The 15,548-nt window shown below is 37.5% G+C and overlaps 1 protein-coding gene and 1 pseudogene across 7 annotated transcripts in view; one reads left to right on the forward strand and one right to left on the reverse strand.

The window, feature by feature from the left end:
* The window catches only part of DOCK3 (dedicator of cytokinesis 3), a 608,703-nt gene that overhangs the window by 260,656 nt on the left and 332,499 nt on the right, over nt 1–15,548 (forward strand). For all 7 annotated transcript variants that reach the window (XM_045990868.1, XM_045990865.1, XM_045990867.1 and 4 more), the window contains exon 5: nt 12,243–12,339. In XM_045990868.1, the coding sequence (XP_045846824.1) occupies nt 12,243–12,339 (97 nt within the window). The remainder of the gene's footprint in view (nt 1–12,242; nt 12,340–15,548) is intronic.
* On the reverse strand, nt 13,202–13,298 carry LOC123933308 (annotated as a pseudogene).

Raw genomic sequence — 15,548 nt, forward strand, 5'->3', positions numbered from 1 at the left:
GTGAACAAAATAAAAACTGTAACTGCCAATAACAGACTTGATCAAACAGAAGATCTGTGAACTCAAAGATAAGTCACTTGAAAATATACAGTCAGAAAAGAAAAATGAATGAAAAGAAATGAACAAAGCCTACAGAGTTTATGGAATCATTCTCTTGGACTAATATATGCCTGTGGTAATCTAAGAAGGAGAAGAGAGAGAGGGGCAGAAAAATAATGGTTTGGTTTATTCTTAAGTATCTTATGGCTTTTGGTGCCATTGTAAATGGGATTGATTCCTTGATTTCTCTTTCTCTGCTTCATTGTTGGTGTATAGAAATGCAGTAAATTTCTATATGTTGATTTTGTATTCTACAGCTTTTACTGAATTTGTGTGTACTAGCTATTTTTATGTGGAATATTCTGGGTTTTCTATGTATAGTATCATGTCATCTGCAAATATTGAAAATTTGACTTCTTCCTTACTGATGTGGATGCCTTTTCTTTTTGTTGTCTGACTGCTGTGGCTAGGACTTCCCACACTATTTGAATAAAAGTGGTGAGCAAGGACATGCTTCTCTCTTGTTCCTGATCTTAGGGGAAACGCTCCCAGTTTTCCCCCATTGAGGATGATATTAGCTATGGGTTTTCATATAAAGTCTTCCCTTATTATTTTGAGGTATATTTTCTTTAAACCTACTTTGTTGAGAGTTTTAAATCATGAATAGATGTTATATTTTGTTAAATGATTTTTCTGCATCTATTGAAATGATCATACAGTTTTTATCCTTCTCTTGGTATATTTTAAACTTTTTACTGCAATTTATGATTATGTCCCTTCTTTTATACTATTATTATTTTTGTGCCTTTTTAAAAAATTTCTTTTCAATCAAAAGCTTCTGCACAGCAAAGGAAACAGTCAACAAAACAAAAAGGCAACCCACGGAATGGGAGAAGATATTTGCAAATGACAGTACAGACAAAAGGTTGATATCCAGGATCTATAAAGAACTTCTCAAACTCAACACACACAAAACAGAGAATCATATCAAAAAATGGGCAGAAGATATGAACAGACACTTCTCCAATGAAGACATACAAATGGCTATCAGACACATGAAAAAAAGTTCATCATCACTAGCCATCAGGGAGATTCAAATTAAAACCACATTGAGATACCACCTCACACCAGTTAGAATGGCCAAAATTAGCAAGACAGGAAACAACATGTGTTGGAGAGGATGTGGAGAAAGGGGAACCCTCTTACACTGTTGGTGGGAATGCAAGTTAGTGCAGCCACTTTGGAGAACAGTATGGAGATTCCTGAAGAAGTTAAGAATAGAGCTTCCCTATGACCCTGCAATTGCACTGCTGGGTATTTACCCCAAAGATACAGATGTAGTGAAAAGGAGGGCCATCTCTACCCCAATGTTTACAGCAGCAATGGCCACGGTCGCCAAACTGTGGAAAGAACCAAGATGCTCTTCAGTGGATGAATGGATAAGGAAGATGTGGTCCATATACACAATGGAGTATTATGCCTCCATCAGAAAGGATGAATACCCAACTTTTGTAGCAACATGGATGGGACTGGAAGAGATTATGCTGAGTGAAATAAGTCAAGCAGAGAGAGTCAAGTATCATATGGTCTCACTTATTTGTGGAGCATAACAAATAACATGGAGGACATGGGGAGATGGAGAGGAGAGGGAGTTGAGGGAAACTGGAAGGGGAGATGAACCATTAGAGACTATGGACTCTGAAAAACAACCAGAGGGTTTTGAAGGGGCGGGGGGGTGGGAGGTTGAGGAACCAGGTGGTAGGTAATAGGGAGGGCACGTACTGCATGGAGCACTGGGTGTGATGCCAAAACAATGAACACTGTTATGCTGTAAATAAACAAATAAAACCATAAGAGACTATGGACTCTGAAAAACAACCTGAGGGTTTTGAAGGGTCAGGGGTGGGAGGTTGGGGCAACCTGAGGGTTTTGAAGGGTCAGGGGTGGGAGGTTGGGGGAACAGGTGGTGGGTAATGGGGAGGGCACGTTTTGCATGGAGCACTGGGTGTTGTGCAAAAAGAATGAATACTGTTACGCTGAAAAAATAAATAAAATGAGAAAAAAAAATAAAATTAAAAAAAATTTCTTTTCAGTGTAACGGTATTCATTGTTTTTTTTTAGCATTATTTTTTTTTATTTGTTTATTTTCAGCGTAACAGTGTTCATTGTTTTTGCACCACACCCAGTGCTCCATGCAATATGTGCCCTCCTTAATACCCACCACCTGACTCCCCCAATCTCCTACCCTCCGCCCCTTCAAAACCCTCAGGTTGTTTTTCAGAGTCCATAGTCTCTCAAAGTTCACCTCCCCTTCCAATTTCCCTCAACACCTTTCTCCTCTCCGTCTCCCCATGTCCTCCATGTTCTTTGTTATGCTCCACAAATAAGTGAAACCATATGATACTTGACTCTCTCTGCTTGACTTATTTCACTCAGCATAATCTCTTCCAGTCCCGTCCATGTTGCTACAAAAGTTGGGTATTCATCTTTTCTGATAGAGGCATAATACTCCATCGTGTATATGGACCACATCTTCCTTATCCATTCATCCGTTGAAGGGCATCTTGGTTCCTTCCACAGTTTGACGACCGTGGCCATTGCTGCTATAAACATTGGGGTACAGATGGCCCTTCTTTTCACCACATCTGTATCTTTGGGGTAAATACCCAATAGTGCAATTGCAGGGTCATAGGGAAGCTCTATTCTTAATTTCTTGAGGAATCTCCACACTGTTCTCCAAAGTGGCTGCACCAACTTGCATTCCCACCAACAGTGTAAGAGGGTTCCCCTTTCTCCACAGCCTCTCCAACACATGTTGTTTCCTGTCTTGCTAATTTTGGCCATTCTAACTGGTGTAAGGTGGTATCTCCATGTGATTTTAATTTGCATTTCCCTGATGGCTAGTGATGATGAACATTTTTTTATGTGTCTGCTAGCCATTTGTATGTCTTCATTGGAGAAGTGTCTGTTCATATCTTCTGCCCATTTTTTGACATGATTATCTGTTTGGTGTGTGTTGAGTTTAAGTTCTTAAAATTTATTTTCATATGATTATTTCTTTCTGAAATTTGTCTGGTTTGATTTAGCAAAGAATTTATGTTGGAGAGTCTCCCTATTGTCTCTCATTGTTTTCTATTTCATTAACATGCTTTAAGTTTTCATAAATAATATTTTCTAGTTTCCATTTTTTGTTCACCTCTTTTTTTTAAAATTAAACAATTTTAAAAATTTTTGTCAGTTTGGACACTTAGTGAATTTATATTTAGTCTTTCTAATTCTGGAATTGGAGATTATGGAATTCCCTCTGTGTAATACTTTAGCTATATTATACAAGGTTTTATAGTTAATATATGTTTCCAAATTGATAATCTCTAGAATATTCTCTTTTAGCTATGTAATGTTTTTGTTTTGCTTTTCTGTAATTTGTGGACTGTAGTGTAGGTTAAACCTCATCACCACACCACTCCCTTTAAAAATAGGTGAGAGAGGCTCCTGGGTGCCTCAGTGGGTTAAAGCCTCTGCCTTCGGCTCAGGTCATGGTTCCAGGGTCCTAGGATCGAGCCCTGAGTCGGGCTCTCTGCTCAGCAGGGAGACTTCTTCCTCCTCTCTCTCTCTGCCTGCTTCTCTGCCTACTTGTGATCTGTGTCTGTCAAATAAATAAAATCTTTTTAAAAAAATTTAAAAAAATAGGTGAGAAAGGAAGAAGGAAGACAAGAATGAGGTAAAATTTATAAATATATATGATATATATACAATAGGAATAATATATAATAGATGATACAGATGTTTCTCTACCTGGTTATAGGTATTAATTTTCATTAATTAGCTCCTTTTTTTACTACCAATTTTATGATCTTTTCACTTTAGCTAGTACCACAGCTAAGCTTTTGGGCCCTTGGTAGTTCCATATGATGAGGGATGTTATAGTTTTCTTCATTAGCTTTTACCACAGAGTATGCAGTTATTAGGATCCTCCTTGTGGATCCCTTTGGTTCCATCTGTGCTTTTCCACACTTCTGCATGCTGCAATAAACCTGCTTCTTCTTTGAGGACTAACAAAATTTAAACACAACAGCCAATACCTAAACAGCCTTTCCCCCACCGCTACACATGCAGTGGCAGGAAGAACCTAAAACTGAAATGGCCTCATGGTAATCTCAGATTCAGTGTAATTGAATCATGTTCTCATCTGGTTTATTCATGTTTCACTTAGATTCTAAGTCAGCAGTTGAAAGTCCTCAAGGGATTGGAAACTAAAATTTTGCAAGTGAGTCATCAGGTTTGAGAGTGAGAAGTGCCCCCTCCATCACTACCTCTTCTTTCTCAACCGATGTATTCTGTCTTTGGGAGAAACATAGGTATATTTGTTCTTGGTTTAGAGCATTTATCACATCATGTGAATAGTACCCCAGTCTTTAAAAAGAAAGATAGTGAATTCTTTTAGAGTTCACTCTAAAAAGTGAACTGTATAGAATATAGGATATATTCTACATAGTCCAGTGTTCTGGGTGATGAAGTAATTGGTAGTATCAGTGAATCCTGTGGGCACCAGTCTATTATTTTACTTCTTTTATTTCAAGTGATGTCCTTGCTCATATTTGAATTTTATACACATTAACATGATGACAAATAAGGTATTCAGTAGTCTACTGAAGGTCATTTTTCCAGAGATAAAGAAGGCAGAGAAACAAATTCCATCCCTTTTATGTTGAATGGGGTCCAGTGTAATAAACTTGCCAAATTGTGTCGGCTAATCCACTTGGATATGGTACTATATTAGAGTCTCAGCATTACCCAATGCTACTGTCGCATTCTGATTCAACATTTGTTATACCATATCAGTCTTTATGAGGGAAAGTCTGTGGAGTTAAGCCTGTGACAGATGCTGTGCCTTTTACCACATTCATAGTGGGAAAGCTGGGGAAGGAAACAGATTGAATTCATGGGACACTGGGGTTGGGAATAAGGGCATAAAGAAAATTGGCTTCCTTTGAAAGATAACTAATTTAGGTGAGCCAATCTATAAGCCTTTAAGGAAGGCAAGGATACCCTCTTCAGTAGAGAAGGAGGGCCTTTATCTACTGCAAAGTGTTCAGTAAGGGCGACACTTAGGTCCTTTTTAGTTATCCCTTGTTATACTTTTATCTCTACGATTCTTTCCAAGTCAGTAGCCAGCCTTTTATCTTCATATTTATGGAAAAGCTTTAAATTCAACTGATCTTGCAATCCAGCAATCATTAGGATCAAAACTAGAGTTTGGCTTTGGGCTTTGAGTGCCAAAACTGAAAGAAAAGATTACTCTGAACACTTATTTTTAAAAATTTATTTATTTATTTGAGAGAGAGTGAGAGCAAGCAAAAGAAAGAGAATAGAGGGGCAGAGGGAAAGAGAGAAAGAAGCAGACTCCATGCTGAGCATGGAGCCTAATTCGGGGCTCAATCCCACTACCCTGAGATCATGACCTGAGCTGAAATCCAGAGTCAGAGGCTTAACCAACTGAACCACCAACCACCCTATCTAAAATCTTATCCAGAACATCAGTAAAGTGAGCATGTAGCTTTCTGCAGCCCTGGTTTTCTGACTAGAGATGATCCTTCCAATTAGATGCTACAGAATAAATCAAATCATCTGTTCTATCCATTCCTCATCTGCTAGATTTACTTAGCTCTTCGTTTAAAATAGAGTTAAAGGGAGAATCAGTAAGTCAGCAGTACCCAGAAGGTTTCTTTCTTTTGATCATGTAGGCCAAGACATCCTTTTATCCTTGCCGCCCCCCCCTTTTTTTGGTCTTTGATATCATTGTTGGTTTGTTTAGCAAACTACTCTCAAATTCAACCTCAGACTTTGCTTATAGTTGTATGGATTTCTATTGCATGTATTCTAGGAAACTTGTCATTACTGGTTGGGGATTTGAGGACTTGAAGTGGTTAGATAGATGAGAGAGGGAATAGGAAGGGAATCAGTAATGATGCTCATGATGGAAATATTGGAAGAATTATTGATAATCAGCTGCCAAAGAACAATATGAAGGACTTGAGCATCTCAAGGTTTATGGGGTGCCAAGTGCATTGTACAGCACTAGACAGCTGAGAGAGAGAAGGGCAAGTTTATGTCCTAACTTATCACAGTGTGATATGGAAGAAAGTAGGGACTTTTATATTATTATGCTTTCTTTCTTATATTACTTCACTGTCTTCTAACTGTTCTCCCTCTTCTACCCATGTCCCCTTACAGGTTATTCTTGACATAGCTGCCAGAGTAATTTTTTTTTTTTAAAGATTTTTTATTTATTTATTTGACAGAGAGAGAGATCACAAGTAGGCAGAGAGGCAGGCAGAGAGAGAGGAGGAAGCAGGCTTCCTGCCGAGCAGAGAGCCCGATGTGGGGCTCGATCCCAGGACCCTGAGATCATGACCTGAGCCGAAGGCAGCAGCTTAAACCACTGAGCCACCCAGGCGCCCCTGCCAGAGTAATTTTAAAAAAACTCATGGTGTATTGTATGGTGACTAACATAACACAATAAAAAATGAAAATAAGGGTCAGGGGTGGGAGGTTGGGGGAACAGGTGGTGGGTAATAGAGAGGGCACGTTTTGCATGGAGCACTGGGTGTTGTGCAAAAACAATGAATACTGTTACGCTGAAAAAAATAAATAAAATGGAAAAAAAATAAAAATAATAAAAATTAAAAATAGAAGTTAGATTATGTTACTCCTATGTTTAAAACTTCCCAGTGACTCCTATCTAACTCAGGGTAAAAACCAAAGTTCTTAGAAAGGTTTACGAGTTTATATGACCTGTCTTCACTCCTTTTACTCTACCTGTTTCTCATTTGGCTTCAATTACATTGGCTTCCTTGCTTTTATTCAAACAAATGAAGTTTGCTTCTGCCTTAAGGTTTTTTCCATGCTGTTTTCCTATGCTTGGAGTACTATGCCTGGCTAAGACTCTGTTTGTTACTTCCTTCAGGTCTTCTCTCAAATCTCAGTGAGACCTATCCTAACTACCATATTTAATTCTGCCTCCTCCAGTCCCTCACCATCTTAAAACTGAACGCTTCCATAGGTCTGCTGCCTCAGGAAACTGACTGTAGCTACCACCAAGTTGGTTTCTTTGTAGTCTCTGCTGCTTTGGGTAATTGGTTTTCCTTTCTAAGTCTGGGGTAGATGGAGCTCAGGTTATAAGCCTCTACCATAGTCATAGAGAGGCTGAGAAATCAAGTATCTGTTTTTTTCTGCTTATGTAGTGGAAGGCAACTCTGTCTTTACATTTGGGTTGTTTTTTTTTTGTTTTTTTGTTTTTTTTTTTTTTTTTCAAATGAAGGGGGTTACAATGCTGGAGAGCTAAGGAAAAGAAAATCACAATTTTCTCTAATGCTGCAATTCTTTTCTCCCGGGAATCCTGTTAAGAGTAGTTTGGGGGAAACTGGAAGGGGAGATGAACCATGAGAGACTATGGACTCTGAAAAACAACCAGAGGGTTTTGAAGGGGCTGGGGAGTGGGAGGTTGAGGAACCAGGTGGTGGGTAATAGGGAGGGCACATACTGCATGGAGCACTGGGTGTGGTGCAAAAACAATGAACACTCTTTCGCTGAAAATAAACAAATAAAAAAAAAAGAGTAGTTTGGAATTCTTTCACTTCTCCCTCATGTCTCTTAAGTACTCTTTCATACTTTGGGTTACTTTTTTGCTCTACCCTGCATTCTAGAGTGATTTTTTTTTCATTATTACCTTGCTACTTATTTTCTCTTGAACTCTGTCCAGCGTGTATTCTTTCTGTTGAGATTTGTTATTTTTTTTCCACTGCTATTATTTTTTTTTTAGAGGTCTTTTTATTTTTTTTTATTTTTTTTCTCTTTTTATTTCATTTTATTTATTTTTTCAGTGTAACAGTATTCATTCTTTTTGCACAACACCCAGTGCTCCATGCAAAACGTGCCCTCCCCATTACCCACCACCTGTTCCCCCAACCTCCCACCCCTGACCCTTCAAAACCCTCAGGTTGCCCCAACCTCCCACCCCTGACCCTTCAAAACCCTCAGGTTGTTTTTCAGAGTCCATAGTCTCTTATGGTTCGCCTCCACTGCTATTATTTTTTTACATCTTAAAAATAATGGTAAAATATTCATAACAAAGAAGTTAACATTTTTTAAAAGATTTTATTTGTTTATTTGACAGAGAGAGAGATCACAAGTAGGCAGAGAGACAGGCAGATAGAGAGAGGGGGAAGCAAGCTCCCTGCCGAGCAGAGTCCAATGTGGGGCTCGATCCCAGGACCCCGGGATCATGACCTGAGCTGAAGGCAGAGGCTTTAACCCACTGAACCACCCAGGCACCCCCCCAAAAGTTAACATTTTAACCATTTTTAAGAGTATAATCCAGTGGCATTAAGTATATTCATAGTGTTGTGCAGCCATCATGAGTATTCAATTCCAGAATTTTTCATCATCCCGAACAAGGACTCTGTACCTCTTAAACAGGTAACTCCCCATTTTCCCCTTCCTTCAGTCCCTGAGAATTGTTCTTCTTTCTAACTCTCTATCTATAGATAAATATTTCTATCTATCTGTGAATTTTCCTATTCTATGTACCTCATGTAATGGAATCATGCAATATTTGCCCTTTTGTGTCTGGCTTATTTTACTTAGCATAGCATTTTCAAAGCTCATCCATGTTGTAGCATGTATCAAAATTTCATTTATTTTGGGGTGCCAGGGTGGCTCAGTTCGTTGAGTGTCTGCCTTCAGCTCAGGTCATGATCCTGGGGTCCTGGGATCAAGTCCTGCATCAGGCTCCCTGCTCTGCTCGGAGCCTGCTTCTTGACCTCTGCCCCTCTGTCTCATGAATAAATAAATAAAATCATTTTAAAAGATTTCATTTATTTTAAATGTTGAATAATATTCCCTTATATATGCATGCTACATTTCATTATTCTCTTCAGTCATCAATAGACACTTTGTTCATAATACATTTTTTTTTTTTTTGGAAAATTTCTAGTTCTTTTGCATATTCATTGGCTCTTGCTTTATTGGTGCTTGCTTGTGTTTCATACTTTTCCTTGATTTTTTAAGATTATTTTAAAATCTTGATCATTATATTTTCATATGTTTTAGAATTTTGATTTTTAGAAGTGAGAGATTTTGTTTTTTCCTTCCTTCTCTCCCTCTGAGCACATCTGTCTAGTGCTTATGCAGGTCCTCTGCCTGCTCCCAAGGCCCCATGTAGAACAAAGTGCTACAAGAGCATTTTAGATCTCCTTCTCCATAGCTATATTGGGGCTTTGGCAAATCCTGACCTTAGACTGAAGGGAGGAAGGGACTGCTTTAGGCCCAATATCTTTAGCCCTAGAGCTTGCTAAAAGCCATAGTTCCCAGTGAGGTACAGTAGCAGTTTTGTTGTTGTTGTTGTTGTTGTTGTTGTTTTGTTGTTGTTTTTTTTACTTGGCCTGTTGGACAATATGTTTGTAATAATACTATATCTGAATTTCTAAAGTTTTTAGAATATTGATTGTGTATTATGATCTAAGAAAAATAAGTCAGTTTTAGTTTCAACTTAGATTAATTAAACTGAGATGAGTCCAAAGCCTTACAATTTTAAAATAGGAACATTGCAAATTTCCCATGGATCTCCCTATTTAATATAGCTGAATGTGTGATAGATGAAACTTTCCACTTTATACCATATGTCATTTCTGTGTTAATTCTACTAAAACACAACACTCTTATAACATGTCCCATGACTATTTTCATAGGGTCAAATTTAAATCTCTTATCCCTGCCTTGACAACACCTTTCTGTCTTTTCAGTTTCCCATGTTCTCAACATGAATCCTCTTTAATACTTCTTACTCATTATTTTTTCTGTACCTTTCTTCATAGCTTATTAGAGCCTCTCTATCCATCTCTTTGCCTTTCAAAGCTAAGCTTTCTTTAGGAGCATCACTTCCTTCGGGAAGCTCTATCTGATCATCAGGTAAAAGCGAACCTTTTCCTTCCAAGCTGCATTAGAACTTAAAGTTGATGTCACACAGCACCTATTTGTGCTTTACATTTAGGTTTTGTTATTAGGATTGTGATCTCCCTGATTGTTTCTATAAATCTCCTAGTTATCTTTGTAGCTCTCTTAATACATAGTATATAAAAATAATTTCAGAAATTAATGTTTATATTAGTTATCCAGTAGTTTGAAGAAATAAAGGATATCTTCTCATTCATTTTTGTCTGGGAAGTCATTAAGACTTACTTTTTTTCAGATCTGGCTTTTGTCATTGGCTTACTCTCCATCTGAGAAGTTCAGTATGACTTAATTGTTTTTTAAAAAATTAAAGTAAACAATTCATTTCAAAACTATTATAGTAGTACTTGAAATAATTGGTAAAGCTGAATCTAGGAATTACTACCTTGGATGCTCTTGGCACAAGGAAAAAATGTATCACTCTTTACTCTTAACAAGCACTTGATGAAAACTTTTATTTTAATCAGCTTATAAATTTGATGAATATGGATAGTGCTCTGAAATCAGTCCGAGAAGATTGTTTTCATCTGCTGGAATAAAGCAGACAAAATAAAACAATAATGCTATAAAAGATCATCAAGTAACATATATTCATTGACAGTCAATATTAATGCACTGAGTCATCTCTGAATGGTGGTTTGTCAGCTTCTTCCTGTGCAAAGACATAATACATAATGCGAATTTTGTGAAATAAACTTCTTTTGCTATTTCCAAGTTGTTGGCTCTGGCTAACAAATAAGAATTATTGTGTTTCAATCACATTAGCATACCAGTATATAAATTTTTAGTCCAGAGAGTATTTCATTATCCCTCACAATTGACATAGACATTGTAAAAATTTATCAAGTCATGCTCGTACTTTGAACAACCTTTCAATACCTTTTCATTCATTTTACTTGAGTTAAGATCTGGGACATTTAGTATCATTTGAAAAGGCCTTGTGAGAGCTGGCCTCAGTGTTACCAGCCTTTTTAATTTTTTTTCCATTTTATTTATTTTTTCAGCGTAACAGTATTCATTCTTTTTGCACAACACCCAGTGCTCCATTTATTTTAATTTTTTCAATGTTCCAAGATTCATTGTTTATGCACCACACCCAGTGCTCCATGCAATACATGCCCTCCATAATACCCACCACCAGGCTCGCCTAGCCCCCCAACCCCTCCCCTCCAAAACCCTCAGTTTGTTTCTCAGAGTCCAGCCTTTTTAAAGTTCTTGTTTATGTGAAATTCTTTCCCATTTCAGTGGCTTCTTGTATACTGTTTCCTCTGCAGGTGGCACCATACCTGTTTCTCTTCCTCCCGACACACATTTCTTGCCATGAACTTTTTGCATCTTTTTGACCTTAACACTTGTTTAGAGAAGATTTCATTGATCCCTTTTCTTTTTAAATCATGTCCCCCAGTTAAAATCACTGATTTTACACTTTAATTTCCTTCTTAGATTCATCACTGTTCATATCTGTATGTTGTGATTATTTGTTGATTCTCTGTCCAGAGCAAGAGCTCTCTGAAGATAGGGACACTGTCCACTTTTGTTCACTGATAAATCCTTGGCAGTTTAACACAGGGACTCGCACCATAGTAGATGCTGCTTATGGAGTAGACTGAGGGAATCCCCGTAACTTTCTGATCCTTAGGAGGATCAGAATTCCTCTATCAGACCCAGAATTCCTCTACTGACACAATTTTTTAAGAAAGCAATATACAATATACAATACTAGTATAAGGGAGAGTTTATAAAATGTTTCAAAAACCAGTGTCTGGTTTCCCTCCCTCCCCCATTTCCATTAGATCTTTTATGTCAAGATCATGAGATAATTTGCATTACTAGTAAATGTTAAAGGACACAAATAATTTAAAAAATTAATTTAAGCAAGACATGGGTGATATATGGTCTTTCTTTAAAGAAAAAGGCTCAAAATGGTCTTTTAAAAAGTCTGTTTTAAAGACAGTATTTCTAAAAGTAAAATTAAGGACTTACATAGCAAAACTCAGGTGTTTTTTCATGAATTCAGTTCATTTACACTATTGCACTATATTATGGCAAAAGAATCTTCAGTCAGTTGGTTATTGCTCTCATTTATGTTTGCATGAACTTAACTTTCAGTTACACACATTGAAAAGGTCAGTAGATAGGATTCTGGTATTTTATCAAAGATAATGTGGCTGTTGTTGTGGCTCTGGTTCTAGGCAGTATGAAACTGTGGTTCCACTTGAAGATTCTATTGTGACTGAGGTTACAGCAACTCTACAAGAATGGGCCAGTCTGTGGAAACAACTCTATGTGGTAAGTATTGATAATTGGCTTACTAGATCGTTAAAGTTCCATTAGAAAAGTGGAAAAAATTATCTTACATATGCCAATTACAAATTTTTAGATTTCTGAATATTTGCAACTTTTCAAAGTATGTTCCTAATATTAACTGAAACATAGTACACTGAGTGTTGTTCAGTCTGAAGAGAGCACATTATTCATATGCCTCCAGTCCCTCTACCCTATCCCAGTCAGTAGAATAACATTAGGGATTTTAGCTGTCTTACTCACTGCTGTCGCCTGAGAAGCTTTCATAAAACAGGTGTTTTCTGAATGAATGAACAAACTTAAGAGTTTCATTGTGACCATAAAGGTGGGTAAAGGCCAAGAAGTTTTATCAACAGATTCTTATAGTCACTAAGCTTAAAGAATATGCCATATAGGACACGGTTTGCTAAGCCCACAATTAATAGAAAGATTAATAAAAATGTGGTCCATGTCCTCTGGAAACTTGGAGTAGAGAGCGATAGGACACACAAAATCTGGGCTGGAGATAAGTGACAAAGTTTGGGTTCTGTTATTTCATCAAGATGGAATAGGCACATTCTGTTATACTCCTCTTACTAATTGCAGCAAAAATCCTGGACAAAACACATAAGTCATCTACCAGAAAACTCTGAAAGTAAAGGAAAAGAAAGTGGAGTGACTAGGGACTTCTGAACTCAAGGACTGAATGAATTCCCAGATTGTTTTTTCTTGCCTCCCATATACTATGGCTCGGGCTCTGGAGAAGCCCACCACCTGGAAATACTAATAGGTGCAAACAAAAAAGCACCCAAAAAAAACCCTTTTTAGGCAAAGGATGGTGCAGCAAGACAGAAACCTTTTTCCTCCACGTCGGACGGGGTGCAGACATAACAAGGTTTGAGTGAAGCACATGTCATACAACTGTGTGAACACCTTATCTTCATGCTTATGAACTACAAAAGGATCGACAGAAACCCTTTAAGTTATCCTTTCTGTTCTCTACAGAACATTGCAATAAAAGCTGCACTCCCTTGTACCCACCCAAACGGGCATTACAGTAGTTGAATTGGTGACCAGGACTCCCATCTTACATACCCACTTTTCCTCACACCTTCAGTAACAAGATGTCCCTCTCCAGTGGAGCCTCAGGCCAAACTCTTGACTTCTACCCCTCCCCACTTCAGTAATGAGGTGGTGCCTTTCTTCAGTGGGGCCTGCAGGAAGATTCTGACTGCAACTTCACCCAGCACTTGCAAGGTGGCACCTTCCCCAGCAGAGCATGTGGGTGGGACTCTGGAGTTTACAACTACCCAGTGTTAACAAGGTGATGCCCTTATTTTGCAGAGTTCTGTGGGCTTCCTCCTGTGCTCTGAAGTAAGGAAGAAGCATCCCTCTACAGAGGATCCTGTGGTTAGAACTCTTGATTTCCACTTCCCTTATAATAATAAGGGGGTCCCTCTCCAGCTGAACCTGTAGGCAGGACTGACTCTCACCCCCTCCCCATTAATGAGACAGTACCCCTCTCTAGCACACGATGTGAAGAGTACCCTGTTTTTCATCCTTGCCCTGCTGAAATGTGGCAGTGCTTCTCTCCACCCAAATCCATGCTGAGTATAAGTAAAGTGGAGTTCTGCTATCTAGGTAACACACTAATGGTGGAAACCAGGAGAGCACTGGAAGGACTTTATATACTAAACTGACATTTAAATTACAGCCCACAAAAGTAAGCCTATCATTACATTCTGAACTGAAGCAGATTGACCACCTTTAAAGTAGAAGATTTAAATAGGAATCAGAATATCATAGGATAATACTTAAAATGTCCAGTATACAGACCAAATTTATTTCACATATGAAAAATCAGGAAAATCTCAACTCTAATAAAATAAGATAATCAACAGATGCCAATTTTAAAATGACACAGATGTTGGAATCATCAGCAAGAATCTTAAAGCTGTTTTTGTAAAATTGCTCCACCAAGCAATTAGAGACACACTTGAAACAAATGAAAACATAGTAAACTGCAGCAATAGAAGTAGAAAACATAAAGAATCCAATGAAAATTTTAGAACTGAAAAATACGGTAACCAAAATTTAAAAATTACTGGATAGGCTCAATAGCAGCATGGAAGAAACAGAGGAAGGAATTAGTGAACTTAAAGATGGATCAATAGAAATTATTCAATCTGAATAATGGAGAGAGACTAAATGGAAAAATAAGCTTAGCCTCAGAGATCTGTGGGTCAACAATAAAAGATCTAATATTTGAGGCATTAGAGCACTAGACAGTAAGGACAGAATTTGGACCTAAAAATTTTTTGAAGAAGTAATAGCTTAAATCTTCCCAAATTTGACAAAAGACTTAAGTCTACAGACTCAAGAAGCTGAGTGAATTCCAAACAGGATAAACCTAAAGAAATCCATGCATAGTCACATTGTTGTTAAACTTCTGAAAATTAAAACAAAAGAAAAAAATCTTTATATATATGCACTGCTGTATTTATGTATTTAAATACATATATATGTTGTATATGTATATATATATTGTAAAATTTTATGTATTTTTAAATTTCAATTTAACTAATATATAGTGTTAGATTAGTTTCAGATGTATAAGATAATGATACAACAATTCTATACATTACTCTGTGCTTATCATAAGTGCACTCTTTTCCTGTTTTTTAAAAAAATTGTTTAAATTTTACTCAGCTAACATACAGTGCAATATTGGTTTCTGGAGTAGAATTCATCTCTTATATACAATACCTAGTGCTCATCAGCACGACTGCCCTCTTTAATACCCATCACCCATTTAGCCCATGTCCTACCCACCTCTCTCCATCAATTCTCAGTTTGTTCTCTCTCATTAATAGTCTCTTATGGCTTTTTTCCCTCTCTATTTTTTTTCTTTTTCCCCTTCCCATATGTTCATCTGGGTTTTTTTCCCTTAAATTCCACATATGAGTGAGGTCATATAGTATCTGTCTTTCTCTGACTAACTTACTTCACTTAGCATAATACACTCTAGCTCCATCCATGTCATTGCAAATGACAAGATTTCATTCTTTGTGATGGCTAATATTCCATTGTGTGTATGTGTGTGTACACACACACACACCATATATTCTTTATCCATTCATCATTCGATGGATATTTGGGCTCTCTCCATAGTTTGGATATTATTGATAGTGCTGCTATAAATATCAGGGCACATG

Source organism: Meles meles, chromosome 20 (assembly GCF_922984935.1).
Source record: "Meles meles chromosome 20, mMelMel3.1 paternal haplotype, whole genome shotgun sequence".
NCBI lineage: Eukaryota > Metazoa > Chordata > Mammalia > Carnivora > Mustelidae > Meles > Meles meles.